We start from the raw sequence: 22757 nt of genomic DNA on the forward strand, positions 1-22757 counted from the left end.
ATGCACTCATTGACAAGTGGATATTAGCCAAAAAGCTCGAATTACCCAAGATGCAATCCACAGACCACAGGAAGCTCAAGAAGAAGGATGACCAAAACTCGGATGCTCCTACTCCTCCTTAAAAGGGGGAAAAAAATCCATAGGAGGGGATATGGAAGCAAAGTTTAGAGCAGCAACTCAAGGAATGGCCATTCAGAGCCTGCCCCACATGTGGCCCATATATATATATATACAGTTACCAAAACTAGATAAGATGGATGAAGCTAAAAAATGCATGCTGAAAGGGACCAGATATAGAGCTCTCCTGAGAGACACATCCAGAGCATGTCCAATACAGAGGTCAATGCTAGCAGCAAACCACTGAACTGAGAACAGGACCCCCTTGGGGAGAATTAGAGGAAGGATTGAAGAGTTGAAGGGGCTTGCCTTCCAATGCCAACAATGCCAACCAACCAGAGCTTCCAGGGACTAAACCACTACCCAAAGACTACACATGGACTGACCCAGGGCTCCAACTGCATATGTAGCAGAGAATAGCCTTGTTGGGGCACCAGTGGAAGGGGAAGCCCTTGGTCCTGCCAAGGTTGGACCCCCAGTGCAAGGGAAAAAGGGGGGGCGGTAAGGGGGATGTATAGGGGAGGGGAGGGAATGGGGGCTTATGGACAGGAAACCGGGAAGGGGAATAACATTTGAAATGTAAGTAAAGGAATATATCTAATAAAAAATTTAAGAAAAATACAAAGCAAATAAAATTTTTAAACATTAAAAATAAATAAATAAAAGCCATGGTGAAGACTAATAAATAAATAAAAATAAAATCTGGTTTGGCTTCTTTTACTAGCTGACTTTGAGTGTCCAGTCTACTATTGAAAAGAAGGAAAAACTTCAAAGACAATAACATCACACTGTCTGCTTGAGGATCATTAGTAGTTGTTCCTCATGAGTCCATGTTGAGTTGTTGCCTGTGTGTCTCATAAACATATTAAAGGTCAATAGTCAAGTCACCAAAATACCCAACAGCTTAATATATAATCAGTGGTTTTAAGGGACTAGACAGAATGGGGGAAACACAAAATTAGTTTACCTCAAGACAGACTGGCCTCAAACTCAGAGCTCTGCCTGCCTCTGCTCCAGAATGCTGGGATTAAAGGCAGGTGTCACCACCGTACCTGGCTTACTGCAGGATTCTGACAGTGACTGACGGCTCTACTCACTATGGCACACTGCTCACAACTGTGTAGCACAGACTGACCTTCTTGAATAGCCATGTCAATAGCTAGCCCTGAAGCAGAATGCAGAAGCTTTTGATAGTTCTGTGCATTTTGGTCAAATAGCTGAACAAGAAGAGTACACGTCTTTTCATATTCACATCTGCTGACTGTACACAGCTGCTCCAGCTGCTGGAACACGGTAGCAGTGTCATCCAGGGGGTCTTCTAAATTATCTCTGAAATAGGAAAGATATTCGCTTACAATGTGGTACACCTTAATCACAACACAGAAGCTTTGCAATGAAGTTGACATGATTATGCACATAGAAATTAACACACACACACACACACACACACACACACACACACACACACACACACACACACACACAGAAAAAGCTATTAGACCTAAGAAGTGAACTTACTGTGAAGTCATAGCAAACTTAGCTGCTCTCTAATGGCAGAGAGTGAAAGTGGAATATTAAACAACAGTGTCGCACGACTTAAACAGCATGCTAAGTAGGGTGAGGGTTCCTGCCTTAGCTCAAGCACTCAGGAAACACAGACGAAGGAGCAGGAGGTTAAGCCCAGCCTCAGTTACAAGTACATAAAGGCTACCCTGGTCCCATGAGACGCTGTTCTCTAAAGTAAGTGTGTGAAACTAAGTAAGCATAATACAAAGGTACTAACTAAATCTAACTAAAGATGCTCAAAATCTAAACACTGCGTTATAAAGGACTGACCAAAGGAAGCTAGAGAGGCAAACAAACGAGGCAGATGCGCCAGCCATGTCTGCTGACCAGAAGGCACGACACTGCCAAAATCTCAGTTTCTCTCCCAGATTAACAGATGACATATGATAAAATTTCAGCGAAGCAGGAATTTCCTTGTAGAAATTCCACGACTGAGCAATGAGTCAGCTGACACAGTGCTTACTGCAAAGACTGAGGACCTGACCTTGATCCCTGGAACTCTATAAAGGTGGAAGGAGCAAGACAACCCCGTGAAATGTCCTCTGACCTGCACACAGGTGCTAGGCATGTACTCTCCCCCATACAATAATAATGCATTTTTTAAATAAAATACGAGCCTAAAACACTAATGCTAAATTTTACATGGAGAAAAAAATGAAGTACAATCACCAAGACAATTCTGAATAGTGAAAACCAAGTTGGAAGACTCACATCATCAGATTTCAACATTTATTTTATGTATAGTAACTAAAATGGGGCACAGGTGGAAAGATATGTGGATTACTAAGAACAGAGTTTCACAATGGAGTCACATCCATGGAGTGGGCAAATTTTTAACAACAATATATGACAAACTTGTGACTTCTCTGAGAAACCAACATCTGGTGGTCAGGTTGCCTAATGATATGACAAACTTGTGACCTTTCTGACATCCTGCTGACGACAGTCGATTGCCTGACCACAAGAGCTGTTTCTCTGGCTTGTATAGATGTTTCCCACTTATCCCCTCCCTCTGTTAACCCTGCTATGGTATAAATCCAGCCTTGGGAAAAAATAAAGTTGTTGCCTTGATCAGACTCTTGTCTTGGCGTCCTTCTTCACCTCTCTTGTCCCCCAGTCTCTTCCAGGTACCCTCAGGACCCTCGTTGACTGTCCTGCAGGACGGGACATATCTGCACTTTGGTCGTCCTTCTTCTTGAGCTTCATGTGGTCTGTGGTTTGTTTCTTGGGTAATCAGAGCTTTTGGACTAATATTCACTTATCAGTGAGTGCATACTATGTGTATTTTTTTTTTTTTTTTTTTTGTGATTGGGTTACCATTTGCCTAGGAATTTCATGAAGTCATTGTTTTTTTTTTTGTTGTTGTTGTTGTTGTTTTTTTTTTCTTTTTTTTCGGAGCTGGGGACCGAACCCAGGGCCTTGTGCTTGCTAGGCAAGCGCTCTACCACTGAGCTAAATCCCCAACCCCATCATTGTTTTTAATAGCTGAGTAGTACTCCATTGTGTAATCTAAACAAGTAACTCATTTTTAAAAGGGGTTAGCAACAAGTTTTTTTATTTACTTTCATTTTATTTTATGAGAGCTCTGCCTATGTGTATGTCTGTGCACCATGTGTATGACTGATTGCCCATGGAAGCCAGAAGAGAGCTTCGGATTTCCTGGGATTACAGACAGATGGCTGTGAGCCATCATGTGGCTGCTAGGAATGGAACCTGGGTCCTCTGAAAAAGAAGCCAGTGCTCTTAACCACTTACTCAGCTATCTCTTTAGCTCTGTGGCAAAAAATCTGATAGACACTTGGCCAAGAATAAGAACAGATAAGCATATGAAACAATGTTCACTATTATAAGTATCATGACTTATTGATGGTACAAAAATTAAAACCACAGTGAGATACCATTACACACGTGTTAGACTTACTATAACACTGAAAAGACCAGCAACAGCCAGCAGTCAAGTCCAGAGCAGATCAAACTTAGGTGTTCATTGAAGGTGTAAGAGCAGATGTTACAGACACTTTGGAAAATAGTTTGGCAGCTTTTATAAAGAAAATATATGCTTACCACGCCACCAGGAAACCCATATATAGGCACTTTACACAGAGAAATGGAAACACATTCGTATAAAATTGTGCACATCAATGATGTTAGTAGTTCATTCCCATTGCTAAAAAAGTGAACAACCCAAATGTCAGGAACAGAAAGTGGGTGCACGGATACAGTCACAGATGGGACTCTACTCTGCAATAAAAAGGAAGGAACCCCTGAGACGACATGGAGGGATTCCAAATGCACATGCCAAAGGAAAGGCACTAGATTTCAAAAGCTAAATACTGATGGTTCCATCTGTGCAATATCCTAGCACTGGCAAAAAAAACTGTAGGAAAATAAAAAAAGTAGGCATTGCCAGAGCCGTGTGCTAACTAAAAAGGGACCAAGTGTCTTTAGGTGAGAGTACCACACTCATGACTCTCAGTATCGTGAGTGCGGTGGTGGCTACACCACTGTACCGACTTGTCAGACTTACAAACTGTACACCAGCAACAGTGAACCAACATTTTACTTCAGTCTTTAAAATTTCCAAGATGAGATAGATAAAAACAAAATATTTAATATTTCAATACCTTACAACAATGGCAACAGATTCCAGTCGGGATGTGATGAAGGCCTTTGTGATTTCAGGTGCATAAGTGTCTAACAAGTGGGGTTCAGCTGACTTCACAAAGGGAACGGACGCTACCATCCTCTGCCACAGAGTTAGTAAGTAATGAACACTGTTGGGGGCAAACTCCCAATGCTACAAAAAATAAAATAAAATAAAAATCATACAGCAAAATGACTACAGATAAAATTAACTAGGGTTTTGTTGGTGATGTTCTTGTTTAGGTTGTTTTGATTTGAAACCAGGTAGCCAAGGCTGGCCTTGAACTCATTATGTACCTAAGAAGGACCTTTAGCTTTTGATTCTCATGTCTCCCCATCCTGAGCACTGCTATTACAGACATGCACTACCATATCCATGCACACTGCTAGGATAGAACCTGGAACTCTGTGGCTGTCAGGAAAGAGCTCTATCAACCAAGCCACATCTCCAGCCCTGACAAACTAACTTTTATTCTGATAAGTAAATAAGCTCACTTAAAATAGCAAATTTTACAAATCCAGGCAGTAGTAGAAAAAAACTAACATCTCTCATTATGTCAAGTACTTTAATGACTACTAAAATGTTCCCGCATTTCCTTAAAATTTATTACATAAGTATTTTTTGCAAGAGCTGATATAAAATGAGAACAGGTCTTCCCATCAACTTCCAAGAATTTTCCAATAATGTATAAAAGCATTTGTTTCTTTCTTTTCATAGATTTGATTATAGATTCTCATCACTATTTACTAGAAATTTAAACAGAATATCAATTTTTATTCTTTTATTGCAATGACTATTTTACCTAAAAACTTTGTAAAGAATAATAATTCCCTAAGTACTCAAATATGTATTTAAAACAAGAATCCACCTCCATCAAACCTTTACCAAGAAACTGCTTTAAAATTAGGGTTTAACCTTGATTATACATTTGTACTTACCTGAAGGCTAGTAATTGTAAAATTAGCAATCAATCCGATAACTTCCGCATACTCCTTCACCAAAACTAATTCTCCTAGCTGATAGTTTGTCTTTAAACGAGCCAAAAATCGACAAAATTCATGATAATTACCAGGATCAGACAAACCCTAAATTAAAATACAAAAGAAAGGCTCTTCAAAGAAACTGATAAAAATCCCCAAGTATTTTTTCTAAATCCCCTGGTTTATGTGGGCATTTGCTGTGGCGGATGGGCAGATAACAGTGTTGGGGAACAAGTGCGTCCTGCTACATTGAGTGTCATTGTCAATTACAGTAAGGAGTCTAAACAGAGATTTTAGATGCAGCATCGAGCCAAGATGATGAAGATATGTTTGGGAACATATTACACAAAAGCCTCTGTGTGTGTGTGTGTGTGTGTGTGTGTGTGTCTGTGTGTCTGTGTGTCTGTGTGTCTGTGTGTGTGTGTGTGTGTGTATATGCACGCTCAAGCGCACGCGTTCGCATGTGTGTATATTATACAAGTACACAAACACAAATCACAGAAAATTATTTCAATTCAACACTTACTAATAGGCAATGTAGTCCCAAGTTAATGTTTCTAAATGACAAGGCATTCAAATAAATTACTGCAGTGAAGGAAACAGCATGTAGGTGACAGGTGACTTTTATAAGAGAACTTAAAAAGGAACAGCCCAAGAAAGACCTTTCTAGAGCGACTTGCATACCAAACACGTTACCTCTATATCTAAACACTTTGCAGAATAGCTGGCATAGAACCAAATTTTAAAATGAATTGGTTGAATACTAATACTTGAAGAATCTAAAGAATTTTACTAATGGAGGCTCTAGGAAAGAAGATTAATATGTATTAACTAGGACAAATTCCAAAAATAAATCATAGAACAGGTCTTCTCATACACAGTTGTGACTCTAAAATACCAGACTGGCTTTTACATTGGCCAAACAGCTCCCACAATATAGCTTGTGATAGTAAGTTACACAAATTACTTTTGACTTTTTAAGTAAAACCCCATCTATGAGCAAAATGAGGGAAAATGAGACCTAAACTAACATTGGAAATATATATAAAGGTATTCATTATAAAATACTTTGCCTAAGAGCTACTGGGGTATAGAGGATGTGGGCAGTGGGGTATTTGGGATGTATATAATCAAGATACATTACATACACACAGGAAATTGTTAAACAAAAATTTGTAAAAAACTAAAATGAAAAAAAAAACCTTCAATAGCCAGAAATACAAAAAATAAACAAACAAAAAACAGTAACAAAACCAAAAAGCAAATGCCTTTGTAGAGTGATAGTACTTCGTCATCTCTATACAAGGATAACCGAGGGCCCCAAACTGCCAGGAACCGAGAAGCACAGAGACAGTTCTTTAGGCTGTCATTTACGTGTCCATGGCTAAAACCACAAATATTTTACACAAGAAAAAGATTAATTGAAAGTCAAACAATTCTTGTTAGACATTCTACACTTCTCATGAATGTGTCTGCACGTGGGTCCTAACACCAAAGGGCTGGATCGAATGCGTCTATTTCTAAAGCTACAAACCAGTGTCCACAAGAGGGCAAAAGACACTATTTCAAAATTTAAAGTAACATATTTCAATATTAACAATTAAGTTTAAGTTGTCTCCTACTTCAAAAGCAGATACACGCCTCAATCACGGGAGCAGCTTATCAAGTGCAAACGGGGACATAAAGTCCAATGACAGAAGACAGAAGCATGATAGAGCACACTTCTAGTCATACAAACACAAAATTGAGAAGGAATACCATATTTACTTTGAAATACTCTGATTTAAAAAATAATAATTATAGTAAATAATATCTCAGGAAGATGAATACAATACTAAATGTTTTTCCCAAAACATAATATATAAAAATTTTTATTATGTACCAGTGAGCAGAAATATAATTTCTATATGCTAAATATTAAGTTATTTTATAAATACCTGGGGGTTTTCAAGTATCCTTTTTACTCCTTTAATTAAGTTACCAAGGTACTTGGCACGTTCAGGACTGCTAAATAAGGATCTTCTTGTAGAAGCAAACTGAACTAAGCATGACAGTGCCTAGAAAACAACAGAATTTTTTTAATTTTTAATTTTAAAAGTAGCTATGTCCAGTATGACCATCCACAAGCCTATGCCCCACACTAAAACAGCACTTGTATGTATTCTTCAGTCATTTTAAAGTCTTTCCTCACTCCCCTCTGCTTGGAGATGGCATTTTTTCTATCTGGCTTTCAAAACCTAGACATTTTGGTTTTAATTTGTGATCTGCATTTTACAAAGGAAGGGGCCTCAAGGGCTGGGGAGATGACTCCGTGGGTCCTGGCACTTACACAGACATCTGAATATGAAACTAGACATACCACATGTCCTGTAACATCAGTCAGTGTTATGTTACGGATAGACAGACAGCCATTCTAGTCAAGAGGAAGGGAGCTTCAGGCTCAGAGATACCGTCCCAAGAAACTAAGATTAACAGCTATAGAGAAAGTGCAAGTGTATACACACACACACACACACACACACACACACACACACACACACACACACACACAACACATACACACAAAGGTCCAAAGGACATTTTAAGGAGAAAAAAGGAGGGTGTCACAGTGCCATTCTCATGATTGTGGGGTGTCTCTATACCACTGTGTTCTTATTTGCACCCTCTTGCTGAATCCCTTTATTCTTCCTAATTGGGAGCCATATATTCTATAAGCTCTCTATGCCAAATCTGCCGATGCAGGCACTAGACATGGATATATTCGGGGGTGGGGGGGGCGGCTGCCTAAGATACCCTTACTGTCTATGAGCCAATGAACTAGGTGTCAGAAACAAAATAATCTTACAAATTATGTAATCCTGAAAGGGAGAGAAAAATCCTTAACTGAATCAGGCATATAACAAATCTATTTGGTCATGAAGTACTTATTCTATGCCATTCAGAAGTATCTTATAGGGGAGTTTGGAAAATGCTGCTGGAAGAGTTAGTAATTCTCTGAAAGTCCCTAAGGAGTATTTCTGACCTAGTTATCTCGCTAAATTTCCAGGCCATTTCATTACCTAGGTTCCTAACTCCAACAGCATTCTGTTCTCATATAAAGGACAAACTGATGTCTGCGTGTTTAACCTGGGTTCATATATTTACTTGCCCAGCTAAAATTACCACTAGTTGCCAATGTTAAAATATTTCTATTAGGAGATTCATACAAAATGTCTGGATCTTGTGATAAGGATAAGAATGAGAACAAACATGAAAGTCTTTCTGTTTGGACCACACTCCAGTTTCTAACTTCCTTTACTGTTAAAAAACAAAACCATCCTCCTCAAACAGCCCTGACACACAGAACCAGGAATCCTCAGTATATGCATAGCAAACCTCCAGTGCATAACTTAGGGGATAAAAAGGCCTGGGCTTTAATCGAAATGCCAGTATCTACTCTTGCCCTGGGGAAAGACAATTAGACACTGGGTCTGTTTTCTGTTCAGGTCAACCTACTGCGGACAGTGTTATTAACCTTGCAAGGCCACTGTGAACATGAAGCCAGATGAGCAATGCATAGCAGGGGACCAGGACCTCAAAGCAGATGTTCTCTTTTACATCTTTTAAAGTCATGAATATATTTTTGCTTTATACTAAAACATAATCATATGACTTCACGCTTTTCAAACAACTAAAAGCAATTTCCTAGTTGAAAGAAAAAGAACAAGACAAGGCACAACATCAGATAAGCACCCTGTGATACTCAGATTAAAGTCAAGAACAGACTTGCTGAGTTAAGGGAGCAGCTCGACACTCAATAGGAGAGCTCTTGGCAATCCAAGTCTTCCTTTGAAGTGGCATCCAAACAAATGCACTTTAAATCTACAACAGTTTTCCACAGACACAATTCTCCAATTCTAGTAGCTTAAATATTGAACTTAACACTCTTCCCAGCATTGCTGGATCTTAGACGCAACAAGAACGATGCCATCGTCTCAAAGCTCTGTGTAACAGATGCTAAAGTGCACATGCGACAGTGGCAAGCACTAATCAAGTAGTGGTCACCTTGGTGTGTGTCTCAGAGGTTTCTGATGGACACTGCCGCTCAGACCTGAGACATGTAGCCAGCAGGTAAAGCAGAGTTAGAGACGGTGAGAAGGACAGTCCTAGTGGCTGACTTGAGCACCGTGAGTTAGGGGTGAGATGCAGGCAGAGGTTGTTAGACTGTCCTGGCTTTGGCAGGAGCCAGGATCAGTTACTGGTTTTGAGCTTAATCACACAACGGGACTGACTGTTAACAGATTCTGTTAACAGATTTTGTTAGCATATGTGTAAATTGAATACATTCAGAAGTGAGAATTAGAAAAATATAACTCAATTAAATGCATAAGAATTTTGAAGTGGGGGTTGGGAATTTAGCTCAGTGGTAAAGCACTTGCCTAGGAAGCGCAAGGCCCTGGGTTCAGTCCCCAGCTCCAAAAAAAAGAACCAAAAAAAAAAAAAAAAAAAAAAAAAGAATTTTGAGTGAATATATATTACCCTTACTTCAGATTAGAAAAGAACCACATGGACAAGGCTGAGCCTGGCACTGAGGAGGATGAGGATGGGAGACAAGTTTGAAGGCAGCGTGGACTATACACAGTAAGACCATACACAGAAGCAAAACCAGAAGCTACACATGCAGCTCAGTTACCACACTGACATCAAAGGTGTGGGGCCATCGGTTCAATTCCCCAGTGGTGCAGAGCGGTAAGAACCGACTCCTGAGGGTCTTCCGCTTTAAGGACCACTGAATCGCATGTACTTACTAACTGAGACAGCAGAGGTGGAAGCGAGTGATACGAATTGAAGAAAAGATCCAACGTTTCTGGCTCCAGGAAAACTGGAAAAAAGATGATTTCTCTAACACCATTAATTTCACTAAAAGATTATCACACACATAAGAATATCAAGACCATTACACATGGCTACTCACTGCAACTGGGCTATTTATTTATTTATTCATTCATTTAATATTGGCTTTTCCAGACCAAGTGTCTCTACATATCCCTGGTTGCCCTGAACTTGCATTGTGAACCAGGCTGGTTTAGAATTAAGAGATCCTGCCTCTGCTTCTGCTTCCTGAGTGCTGGGATTAAAGGTATCCACCACTACAGTCTATTTTGATTCTTAAGGGTTTTTTCCTTTGATAAATAGAACAGTATAGATATAAAATATTGCTAGCTAAGATGACTCTTAGTTCTGTACAGTATCTACACTTCTAAGTAGAATGTTAGTTTGCATTCACACTAAAATGACAAGGACAGGGATAAGTAGCACTAGAAAGTTTATAAAAAGCAACAGTGTCCTGTCCCATTGGTATATTTACATTTAAAGAATGGTCATCATACAGTTTCATTTGATACCACCTGAACCCTAACCTTAATTAACTGTATTAGGGTTCAGTTCTCTAACCTACCTTACAATCCCATCTCCAACATTCTCTGAAATATCCATCCTTTCCCTTCCCACTATAATCACAACTTGTGAGACAACCAATTCTAAAGTGCTTACATTTCTAACCATGCAAAGAATAGTCGAGCTGAAGAATATTACCTGTATCTCACACTTGCAATTATCTCTGTACTTAAGCTAATTGGCTTAGTTGTGTATATCTTTTCCTTACTAATTTTTGGCAAATGTTTTGACAAATTCACAAATACATGAAAAAGTTAACATTTCCATCCAACCGATATCATCAAACATTATTTCCATTTGCTACACCTGTCACTCATTGATCAAGTTCAAGTCCTTTGTCACATCCTGTTTCCTTTTTATATCTGTTTATTGTCATCTTGTTTGAAGGGTTCTTTCTTCAGCCCACTTCTATTTTCTTGACTTGTATGTTAGTTTGCTAAAAGCAAGTATATGAGGGAGAAATTTGGAAGGACTTGCACATCCAAAAACATTATCTTGCTTTTAATAATTTCCACTGAGTTTGAAACCCTGCAGAGGTCTGAGGCTGCTAACGCACTGTTGTTACTGTGAAGCCTACTGCCACCCTAGATTCAAACCCAACGACGAAGACTTTTCCTTCCTCCAGCACTGCAAGCCGTTTTCCTGGGATTTCATAAATGCAAAGCTAGTGCACATCTTTCTTCACCCATAATACCTGGGTGCCTGGTGCAACTGCCTATTCATATCCCACCCTTCACTGCTGGGAACACTGTTGGGTTTTTAATTTCCTACTCTCTCTTTCTAAAACTTCCAATAGTCAAATCGCAACCATGTGGCTTCACCGTCTAATTTTCTCACATGTACTTTCTCTTCTATTAAACATCTGGCTATTTTAATTCTACTTTGTAAATTTTATTAATTTTCTCTTCCAGGTTATTTACTAAATTGTTAAATTACATGGCAAATGTTCTACTCTTATCTCAGGAGTGCTTTACCTGGTGTATATCTCTAGGAATATTAAGCACATACTTTTAAAAGTTTATTTCTATTCTTTGCCTTGTATGTCCAATTTTTTAAAAAGCTAAATTTTCTAAGATTAATGAATTATAAAATCACATACAGTTACGAAAGCTAATCACCACTGGTGATCTCTTACAAAAACAACACTATAACACCACAGCCGCAAGCCCAATACAATCCTCCTGCCATACTGAGTCAAGTTTTATATGCACTCAGGTGCATACATGTTTGTTTATGACACCACCACCACCACCAAGATGTAGAACGCTAAACCCCTTATTTATTAATCTTTTATTCCTAAACTGAAGTCTTTAACCTTCTATCTGATATCCCCAAATCTGATGCTTTTCTAGCTTAATTTTGCAAGAACACAGCTATAGGAGGGAAAGGTCCAACCACAGAGCCAATGGCAGTCAGTTTGTCTCCCAGGTGTACAGGTGAAGACCCAACCCAGAATAAAGTCTCCTTGATGCTCATCCTGTAGCCCCTACCCCACATCTGCCCTGAGGTGCCCTAGTGACATTATCGTTCTGCAATGTGGGAAGACATCTTGCTCTCCCCTTTGGGTGTTCCTCCTGTCACACAGTAAACCCCAACTCTGCTCTGCTCAGGCCCTTACTCTGATTCGTTCACCTTGGCACTCGGAACAAGACCTCTGAGTAACTGTCAGACCCTCCCCTATCTATGTAGGCAGCTCTAGGGCTTGTCTTTTTCCTGAAATCAAAATATAGCTGTTAGTATGATGTGAGTTGGGCAAGGCATTACTACTGAGTATTATAGTTGCTCTGAATTAGAGCACTCAGAATTAAGTAGCTCTACAATACAGGCCACATGGCTGGGTTAATTCTGCACTGTGTACACGGACTATCTCTCATGCTAACCCTCCTTCTCTCTTACTTGTTCTCCAGGTTGTTGGAATCTGCACTGTGCAAAGATCGTCCGCAGACTCATCTGCTGAACTGCCCAGGAAGTCAAAGCTCAGGCAGCTGAGGACCAGCTTTAAGACTTGCATCACCAGGCTTTGTTGATCTTGATCCTGAAGATTTAAAGGTTTGGCCAACACCTTCAAAGTTAGAAATAAAACATTATAATAAAACATTATCACTAAAAGAATTGCAACTTTATAAATTTAAGTATTTCTTTAATGTGAAGTAAAAAGTAGTAAAAAGAAAACAAAAATGGTTGTCCACACATTTCTACAACAGTCTACTTCCAACTTTCACCTTGTAAAATAAGAATAAAAATATACTTAACTACAGATTGCCGATTGCCTTCTAAAGCTGTAAAAGGTGACCTAAGCCAGTAGTGGCACCACACCTTTAATCCCATCACTCAGAAGCAGAGGCAGGCAGATGTCTTGAGTTCCAGGTTAGCCTGGTCTACAGAGTTAAGTTACAGGTCAGCCAGGGCTACACAGAGTAACCCTGTTTTGAAAAACAAAAACAAATAAACAAAAAAAAACCAACAACAACAACAACAAAAAAAAAAGCTGAGGCTTAATTTTCTTCAAGAGAATCTGGAATAACATCTTGTGTAAATGAGATGCATTCCACTGGCAAAGGCCATGAGAGTGTCGGTAAAAGTCACAAGCTTCTGGAGTTCGGTCCTGACCACTTTTTGCTAAGGCCAGTCCCCAAGAATGTACGTCTTGGACATTCTGAACTATCTGTAAAGAGCCCTAGACTTCTCCAAGAATAACACAGAGGGAGGCGAGGTGGGTAGACAGAATATCCAGTGTAACATGTATATGTAAACAGACTAACCATAGGCAGTCAGATGAGGAGTTCAAGAACATCAACTATACTATTTTAGCTATCCTTGTAAATGATATTTTCCCACACTACAAGAACATTCTTTTTTTTTTTTTCTTTTTTCTTTTTTTCGGAGCTGAGGACCGAACCCAGGGCCTTGCGCTTGCTAGGCTACAAGAACATTCTTAAAAAGGTCATTTAATTAGGCCTACTACAGTAATTATCAATGTTAACATACAAGAGAACAATTTTCATCTAAACAACTTAAAATCTGAAATAAGCTGCAATGTAAAGTTTCTGAGCTATCAAGGTTTGGATTTTGGTGAATTTCACATTTCAGATTTTGAAATTTTTCACCTGGTAAAGTTTATACAAATATTCTAAAATGTAAAACGCTCCAAAGTTCTAAAACTCTTCTGGTCCCAAGTATTGACGAAGGACACTTAGGCTACAACAGAGAACTGAACAGATAGGAAGCGAAGCTTTTAATGAGATGTTTGGGAAATGCTTCACAACACAAGTAGACAAGCTTGAGCAGTAGGATGGAGGCATTCTCCATGCATCCGAGCCAGCCTACAAGGAGGAAAGTTGTGAATGCTCCATGGTGCACTAAAAGCAAGTAGTAAATGCCAATTTTCCAAAGGAACTCTTAAAGAACTCGGGGAAATCATGGGGAAATGGAAAGCTGCAGTTTTCCATATGGGTGGGCAGAAAAAGAGATCAAAACCCCAGTTAGTCTGTTCAAGTAAAAATCAACAACAAGAAGGTGAAAACTGCTATTGACCTAACACAAACACGGAATTCTCTACGGCATCATCTTCCACACCCAGGGAGTAAAGTTTGTACAGATTTACCATATTTAAGACTGACCACAAATCTCTTGAAGGAAATCAGAGGAAAACAGTGTGCCCGAAACTCATTCAAAACACTTAAGGTTGGTTCCCAGGTTACAGTAGCTGAGAAGTCCAGTCAGCAGCTGACTTACCTGTTTCAGGAGAGAACAGGCTAACACTAGAATGTCTTTTAGAGACGTATCACGAAATGAGGTAGCTACTTTCCTATGTTTTGCTGAAGGTCTGGAATAATCAACCTAAAAAAAGGTCAAGAAATGTAAGGCAAACTTACTACATAGCATAATGGCACTAGTAATCAGAAAATCATGGAAACAGAGCTTGTGAGAGCCTAGGAGAGAGCCTAGGAGAGAGACTTGATGGCAATCCCTCAGGGCAGAGACAACGTTAGAGTCCACCACAAAACTATCAGGGTTTCAGTGCCAATATAGGACACAGAAGTAAAACAACAGACACTGGGATCATGTGTTCCTGAGCTCTGCCCTATAGTGTATATAATATATATAACTTCCCTAACTCTCAAGTGACACCTACAGAATACCTACAATGCCACCTCTAAAACAATCTTCACATTCTAATATGTGAATCAGCTAAATGAATTAGTTACAAAATATCTTATATAAAAGTATTTAAATGTCACTGGATTTATATCACTAAAGTTTTGAAAACAAAAGTAGAAATAGACTCAAGAATTTGATTATGTATACAACATGTCATCTCTGAATGTTTTATCAGCTAACAGAAATCATTAATTTTTTGGAGGCAGGGTCTCACTATGTAGCCCTGGCTGTCATGAAACTAGTTATGGGGGCCAGGCTGGCCTCCAACTCACAGAGATCTGCCTGCCTCTGCCTCTTGTCTCCCAAAAGCTGAGATTAAAGGCATAAACCACCATCACCTGGCCAGAAATTAACTTTTTAAGAATAAATTACTAAGACTAGAGGATTTCAGTCCCTAATCTAAAATGTAAAAATTATTTACACAGTAGTACTAGAACATTTGCTTAACACCCAAGAAATGCAGGGTTTTATAGTCAGTACTGACCCGTATCCCTGACAAATATATATGTATTATAAATACAATACATATATATAAATATACAGTACATATATACTATATATTTCCATTTATCAATAGGAAATAAACAAGGCCAGTTCTGGTAGTTATTACCACCGTGGCCTAAAGTTATTGTAGATTTACTACTTATCTCTTGGCTATTTGAAAGACAGTAGGAAACCATTTTTCCTGCTATTTTCAGAACTAAATAAATATAAATACATATAGTGAGCTAAGAACTGATTATCTGACACTTTCTAAGCTCTAAGATACAATTCAGAGTATTCTTAAATGCTACATTTACTTATAAAATATTAAACATAATAAAGTTCAAAGGAACTATAGAAAGTAGTTAATGACAGTAGCCAATGTGTGATTTTAATTAATTATCATTTACAGCAAGTGCTCTAAGTCAACCTTTCTCTGTATGTGCGTGTGGTATGCATGTATGTATAAGCACACCTATGTGAGCATGTGTATGGAGTTGGTCTGGTGTTGATACTGTGTGTCTACCTTGACCTCTCTCAACTTTATATATTGAGGCAGGGTCTCCTGCTGAAGCTGACTGAGTGCACCATTTTGGCTAATCTATCTAGCCAGCCAGCCCTGCTGAGCTCCTGTTTCTGAACCCCATGCACTGGGACTGCAAGCCGACTGCCACACCCAGGAGGCTATGCCATGAATTCTGGGGATGGGGACTCCGGTTGCCACGTTTGCATGCCAAGTGCTTTCCCTGCTGAGTCATCCTCCTAGCCATCCTTCACTGATCAGACTTAAGGTTCACCTCTCTCACTTCTTTCATGCCAAAAACAATGGCAAAACCATAAAAATCAGTAAAAGTATACAGTATCCCAAGTCCTCTTTACAAAGTATTCTTAATATATCATTTCACTTAATCCTCAAATCAATCTTTAAAATGCATAGTATTCTTTACCACACCCATAACATAAAGAAAAGTGTCATTAAGTTTCTATGGAGTACCTTCTACATACGAGGTATTATGCCAGCAGTATATCTGCTCTTAATAAAGGCTATCATCACCTCTCTTCAAAGAAAATCATGCAGAATTCTTCAAAAAAGAAAGAAAGAAAGAAAGAAAGAAAGAAAGAAAGAAAGAAAGAAAGAAAGAAAGAAAGAAAATTTGTACAAAGCATAGGCCATAAAGCAAAAGTCAAACCTGCCTTCACCAGTGCCTTCTTCAAGGCTTGCATGCTCACTGCACGGGGGTCACATGTGTAGACACTGTTTGAGAGAGACTGCAGAACCACTCCAAATTACACATGTATGTCCCTACTGTGTAGGCATGTGAATAACATATATATTTAAGGAACAGCGGGTTCGGCTTCTAGAAATATAGGATAATGTTTACTATCTTAACTTTTAGGAAAATTATGTTTAGATCTTTTTCTTAAGAGACATATCCATACTTGGACAGTGTGTGATGGTGCACACCTTTAATCCCAGCACTCAGGAGGCAGAGGCAGGCAGAGTTCTTTGAGTTCAAGGCCAGTCTGATCTATGAATACCATGAGTTCCAGGCCACATAGGGCTACGACAGTGAGAAACCACATTTTAAAAAGAAAAAATAAAAATAAAAAATAAATAAAGGAAGAATAAAAAGATACAACCACAATCATACCAAATGAGTATACAGTATACTTCTGAACATTATACAACACAGAACTTTCCACATATAAATCTGATCAGCAGAAATACTAGCTGAAGTGGAAAATTACGCCTCCACCCCCAAATTAAGCTCAGCAAAATCTGCTCAATAGAAGATATATTTCCAACTTACAGAGCCAAAAGTCATACTTTAAAGATCTCTCCATGCATCCCAATCTGGCCTCAAATTCATGATCCTCCTGCCTCAGCCTCCCAGCTGTAGGATCAAAGAAATTTGGGGCTTCTATCTGTGGATAACTTGGAAATCTTGTATGAGACGAACAAAAAGGGACAGACATAGTGGGACATCCCTAAAATCCTGGTACTTGGGAGGCGGGAGGATCAGGAGTTCAAAGTCACTCCCTCCCTGCTACATAGCAAATGTGAGGCCAGCCTGAGCTACATGAAACCCATTCTCCAAAAAAAGACTGGTGAGGGAATGTGAATGTTGAATGGATACAAAGGACAACTTGAAAGGTTTCTTACTGGTAAATTATAATCTATTAAATAAAATTAGAAACCTATATTAACGTAGGCTGTTGTCAGAAGTATAAAGTACTTCTCCATAAAATATTTAATAATTATAAGGAGAAAAAGAGAATAAGGAAGCTGAGTAAAGACTAATTTAATTAAGAAATCAAAGTGAGCATTACCTATTATTAGTCAACTCAAACCATATGCTTCCTGGCAAGAGACGCTAAGAAGGCCATGTGTCCTTGCTGATACCTGATAAACAAACGCACTCTGGACTGAACAATGAGGGACACTGAACACGAACTAACTTATGTGTCATGCTGTGCACTGGACAGTTTTATGTCAACCTGACACTAACTAGAGTTTCTAAAAGAAGGAACCTTCATTGAGAAATGCCTCCATAACATCTGGCTGTATGGCATTTTCTTAATTTCGTGATTGATGGGGGAAGGCCTCGTCCATTGTGGGTGGTATCATCCATGGCCTATGGTCCTGGACTATGTAAGAAAGCAGGCTGAGCAAGCCATAGGGAGCAAGGTGGTAAGCAGCACCCCTGTATGACCTCTTCTATTAACCCTTGCCTCTAGGATCCTCCCTGCTTGGGTTCCTGCTCTCACTGTATTTGATGATGAACCTTGACATGGAACTGAGTTAAATAAGCTCTTTCTTCCTCACGTTGCTTTTGGTCATGATTTTTCATCACAGCAATAGTAACCCTGACCAAGCCAAGTTGTAAAGCAGAGGGAATCCTCCTATGACTAATCCTCCCAGAAGAAAAAGCTAACACTGTGAAAAGCAAACATGTTGATTCTAAGCAGGCATCAACTCTTAGGACATTTTGGGGCTAAATGGGGAAGCAGGTCTAAGTAGCAAAAGGTCATGTTTAAAAAATATAATGGTCCTATCATGATCATGTAGGAAAAAGAATGTCCTTGTAGAAGAAAATGTAAAGGTATTCCCTGGGGCTTTGGGAATGGGGGGGCGTAGGGGGAAAGGGAATCATGATGTCAGCTTATCAAGTGGTCAAGAAAGATCTTTGTTCTGCCCTCTAAATGTTACTGAAAGTTCCTTTGTATTTTTAAAAGATACTTGGTTGCTCTCCAAGACACACTCTTATTAGAACCCACATTGCCAGTTAATAAGGAACTAAGTGAGGAGCTGGGAACTAAGGCACTGAGGAAGCCTAAAGCCCTCCCTCGCCTTCCCTCACCTTCAGGGTAGCCTATACTGCTCTCGGTGGTTAAGTAAGAAGGGAATCAGTTTTGAAGTTAGCAAATATGAAAGCTGGCTGCCTGTGGTTACTACACTAGTCTCTTACTTTTAAAAAGTAAACTGACATGCTAAAACTATTTTTAGCTGAGCTCCAGTTCTTCAAACTCACTTACAGATTAAGCAAGGTCCCTGTCATATTCCTGCCCACAGCTGGCTATTCCTGAAGTGGAGAAAGGAACTGCCATAGCAGACAATCTTCACACAACTGTGAGAAGGAAACTGATGGCCATAAAACTAAAGAAGCAAACTGATGGCCACAAAATTAAGGTGTTTTAAAATGTGGAAATTCTATAAAATGTCTTAATTCATCACTCACTGAACAGTAATCAATTTTTTTCGATTATACGATATTGTGACTATTCTGTGACTACACAGGGAGTTGGCAATTGGACAGCAGCTCTCCTTATGTGCACACTCACATTCCGCACCATGAGCACAAGTCAGGAGGGTGCCAGTTTGAGAGTCCAAACTCCCTTTATAAAATCACTCCATGCAGAGCAACTTCTGCTTTTCTCCCACTGAAACCCATGCTTTCAGCAAAAGGGGACATGGCATGGGGCACGCCCTCAGATGCTGAGGTTGGGGGAGGTTAGTTTCTGAAAATGCTCCTTGTGCAGTTGAAAAAGACAACACAGGGGGTTGGGGATTTAGCTCAGTGATAGAGTGCTTGCCTAGGAAGCGCAAGGCCCTGGGTTCGATCCCCAGCTCCGAAAAAAAAAAAAAGAACCAAAAAAAAAAAAAAGAAAGAAAAAGACAACACAGATAGTGACAGAGTGCCAAGCTATCTGTTTCTGGATAGATGGTGCCATTCACCCATGGTTAGGAATCAATCTTCTAAACTGTTTGCTCTTTACTTAGAAACGCGTAAGAGTTTGCTCTCCTTTCCTATACACTTCATTTGTATAGTTAATATATTATTCTATCTACAAGAATGAAGACAGTTCTCTAGGGAACAAGTACCGTGTCCCATTTCCCATTACCGTTATTCTATGTTTTTTTTCCCTATGGTTGTGATTTTTAATGAAAGTATTCTAATTTACTTTTCCAAATAGTAAAACAAATACTTAAAGACTTGACCAGTTAAGAGTTTCATGCCACAAAGAAACAATATTACCTAAGCAAGTTCCATGTCCTATTACATGGAAAAACTTACCAGGTTCATTTCCTGTGTCAGTTCGGAAAGGATTATCACCCCTATTATGCAGTGCTCCACTGTGCCCTTTAGAAAAAGAACCACGTGAGACATGATGAGCTCTTAAGTGTAAACCAAGCAATACTTTTTAAAATTATATTTATATGAGTACACTATTGCTCTCTTCATACACACCAGAAGAGGGCATTGGATCCCATTACAGATGCTTGTGAGCCACCATGTGGTTGCTGGGAATTGAACTCAGGACCTTTGGAAGAACAATCAGTGCTCTTAACTGCTGAGCCATCTCTCCAGCCCCCAAGCAATACTTTTAAAAATTAAACATCAAAGCATCACAGTTGCCTAGTATTGGTCCCTAAAAGTATGTAGGAAAAAGTATTATCCTTTCTATAACTAAAAGAATTTTGGAGGGAGAGCTGAACCTTCAGAGAGACTTCAGAGACAAGCCTGGGAAACCAGAAGAGACTGCTCTCTGTACATACATCTCGGACGCCAGAGGAAAACACCAAAGGCCATCTGGAACCCTGGTGCACTGAAGCTCCCGGAAGGGGCGGCACAGGTCTTCCTGGTTGCTGCTGCCGCAGAGAGCCCGTGGGCAGCACCCCGCGAGCAAACTTGAGCCTCGGGACTACAGGTAAGACCAACTTGTCTGCTGCAAGAGAGCTGCCTGGTGAGATCAGGACACACAGAGGCAGAGTTCATCTAGGACCGGGCACGTCCTGTGTTTGCCGGAGGTCCCACGCCCGCGGATCCCGGCCCACAGCAGCTCTCTGCTCCCAGACCCCTTGGGAAAGAGGCCTCACCGCCTGGTCAGGTGGGCACTCCTGAGGCTGCAGAGCGGAAGAGACCACCAACACTGCCCACCCCTGCCCACATCCCTGGCCCAAGAGGAAGCTGTATAAGGCCTCTGGGCTCCCGTGGGGGAGGGCCCAGGAGCGGTAGGACCCCTGCCTGAGACACCACCGGAACCTGAGGGAAACAGACCGGATAAACAGTTCTCTGCACCCAAATCCCGTGGGAGGGAGAGCTAAACCTTCAGAGAGGCAGACAAGCCTGGGAAACCAGAAGAGACTGCTCTCTGTGCACACATCTCGGACGCCAGAGGAAAACACCAAAGGCCATCTGGAACCCTGGTGCACTGAAGCTCCCGGAAGGGGCGGCACAGGTCTTCCTGGTTGCTGCCGCTGCAGAGAGCCCGTGGGCAGCACCCCACGAGCGAACTTGAGCCTCGGGACCACAGGTAAGACCAACTTTTCTGCTGCAAGAAAGCTGCCTGGTGAACTCAAGACACAGGCCCACAGGAACAGCTGAAGACCTGTAGAGAGGAAAAACTACACGCCTGAAAGCAGAACACTCTGTCCCCATAACTGACTGAAAGAGAGGAAAACAGGTCTACAGCACTCCTGACACACAGGCTTATAGGACAGTCTAGCCACTGTCAGAAATAGCAGAACAAAGTAACACTAGAGATAAGCTGATGGCGAGAGGCAAGCGCAGGAACCCAAGCAACAGAAACCAAGACTACATGGCATCATCGGAGCCCAATTCTCCCACCAAAACAAACATGGAATATCCAAACACACCAGAAAAGCAAGATCTAGTTTCAAAATCATATTTGATCATGATGCTGGAGGACTTCAAGAAAGACGTGAAGAACTCCCTTAGAGAACAAGTAGAAGCCTACAGAGAGGAATCGCAAAAATCCCTGAAAGAATTCCAGGAAAACACAATCAAACAGTTGAAGGAATTAAAAATGGAAATAGAAGCAATCAAGAAAGAACACATGGAAACAACCCTGGATATAGAAAACCAAAAGAAGAGACAAGGAGCTGTAGATACAAGCTTCACCAACAGAATACAAGAGATGGAAGAGAGAATCTCAGGAGCAGAAGATTCCATAGAAATCATTGACTCAACTGTCAAAGATAATGTAAAGCGGAAAAAGCTACTGGTCCAAAACATACAGGAAATCCAGGACTCAATGAGAAGATCAAACCTAAGGATAATAGGTATAGAAGAGAGTGAAGACTCCCAGCTCAAAGGACCAGTAAATATCTTCAACAAAATCCTAGAAGAAAACTTCCCTAACCTAAAGAAAGAGATACCCATAAGCATACAAGAAGCCTACAGAACTCCAAATAGATTGGACCAGAAAAGAAACACCTCCCGTCACATAATAGTCAAAACACCAAACGCACAAAATAAAGAAAGAATATTAAAAGCAGTAAGGGAAAAAGGTCAAGTAACATATAAAGGCAGACCTATCAGAATCACACCAGACTTCTTGCCAGAAACTATGAAGTCCAGAAGATCCTGGACTGATGTCATACAGACCCTAAGAGAACACAAATGCCAGCCCAGGTTACTGTATCCTGCAAAACTCTCAATTAACATAGATGGAGAAACCAAGATATTCCATGACAAAAACAAATTTACACAATATCTTTCTACAAATCCAGCACTACAAAGGATAATAAATGGTAAAGCCCAACATAAGGAGGCAAGCTATACCGTAGAAGAAGCAAGAAACTAATCATCTTGGCAACAAAACAAAGAGAATGAAAGCACACAAACATAACCTCACATCCAAATATGAATACAACGGGAAGCAATAATCACTATTCCTTAATATCTCTCAACATCAATGGCCTCAACTCCCCAATAAAAAGACATAGATTAACAAACTGGATACGCAACGAGGACCCTGCATTCTGCTGCCTACAGGAAACACACCTCAGAGACAAAGACAGACATTACCTCAGAGTGAAAGGCTGGAAAACAATTTTCCAAGCA

General features: G+C 40.1%; 1 protein-coding gene across 3 annotated transcripts in view; it reads right to left on the reverse strand.

Moving 5' to 3' along the window:
- Ranbp17 (RAN binding protein 17) overlaps nucleotides 1–22757 on the reverse strand; it is a 309416-nt gene that overhangs the window by 261194 nt on the left and 25465 nt on the right. For all 3 annotated transcript variants that reach the window (NM_001106994.2, NM_001440088.1, XM_087571583.1), the window contains 8 exon segments: nucleotides 1253–1446; nucleotides 4308–4480; nucleotides 5266–5412; nucleotides 7245–7364; nucleotides 10095–10168; nucleotides 12640–12805; nucleotides 14479–14583; nucleotides 19965–20030. In NM_001106994.2, coding sequence (NP_001100464.1) covers nucleotides 1253–1446; nucleotides 4308–4480; nucleotides 5266–5412; nucleotides 7245–7364; nucleotides 10095–10168; nucleotides 12640–12805; nucleotides 14479–14583; nucleotides 19965–20030 — 1045 coding nt within the window.

The sequence above is a fragment of the Rattus norvegicus genome, chromosome 10 (assembly GCF_021556685.1).
Source record: "Rattus norvegicus strain SHRSP/BbbUtx chromosome 10, alternate assembly SHRSP_T2T, whole genome shotgun sequence".
NCBI classification, from domain to species: Eukaryota; Metazoa; Chordata; class Mammalia; order Rodentia; family Muridae; genus Rattus; species Rattus norvegicus.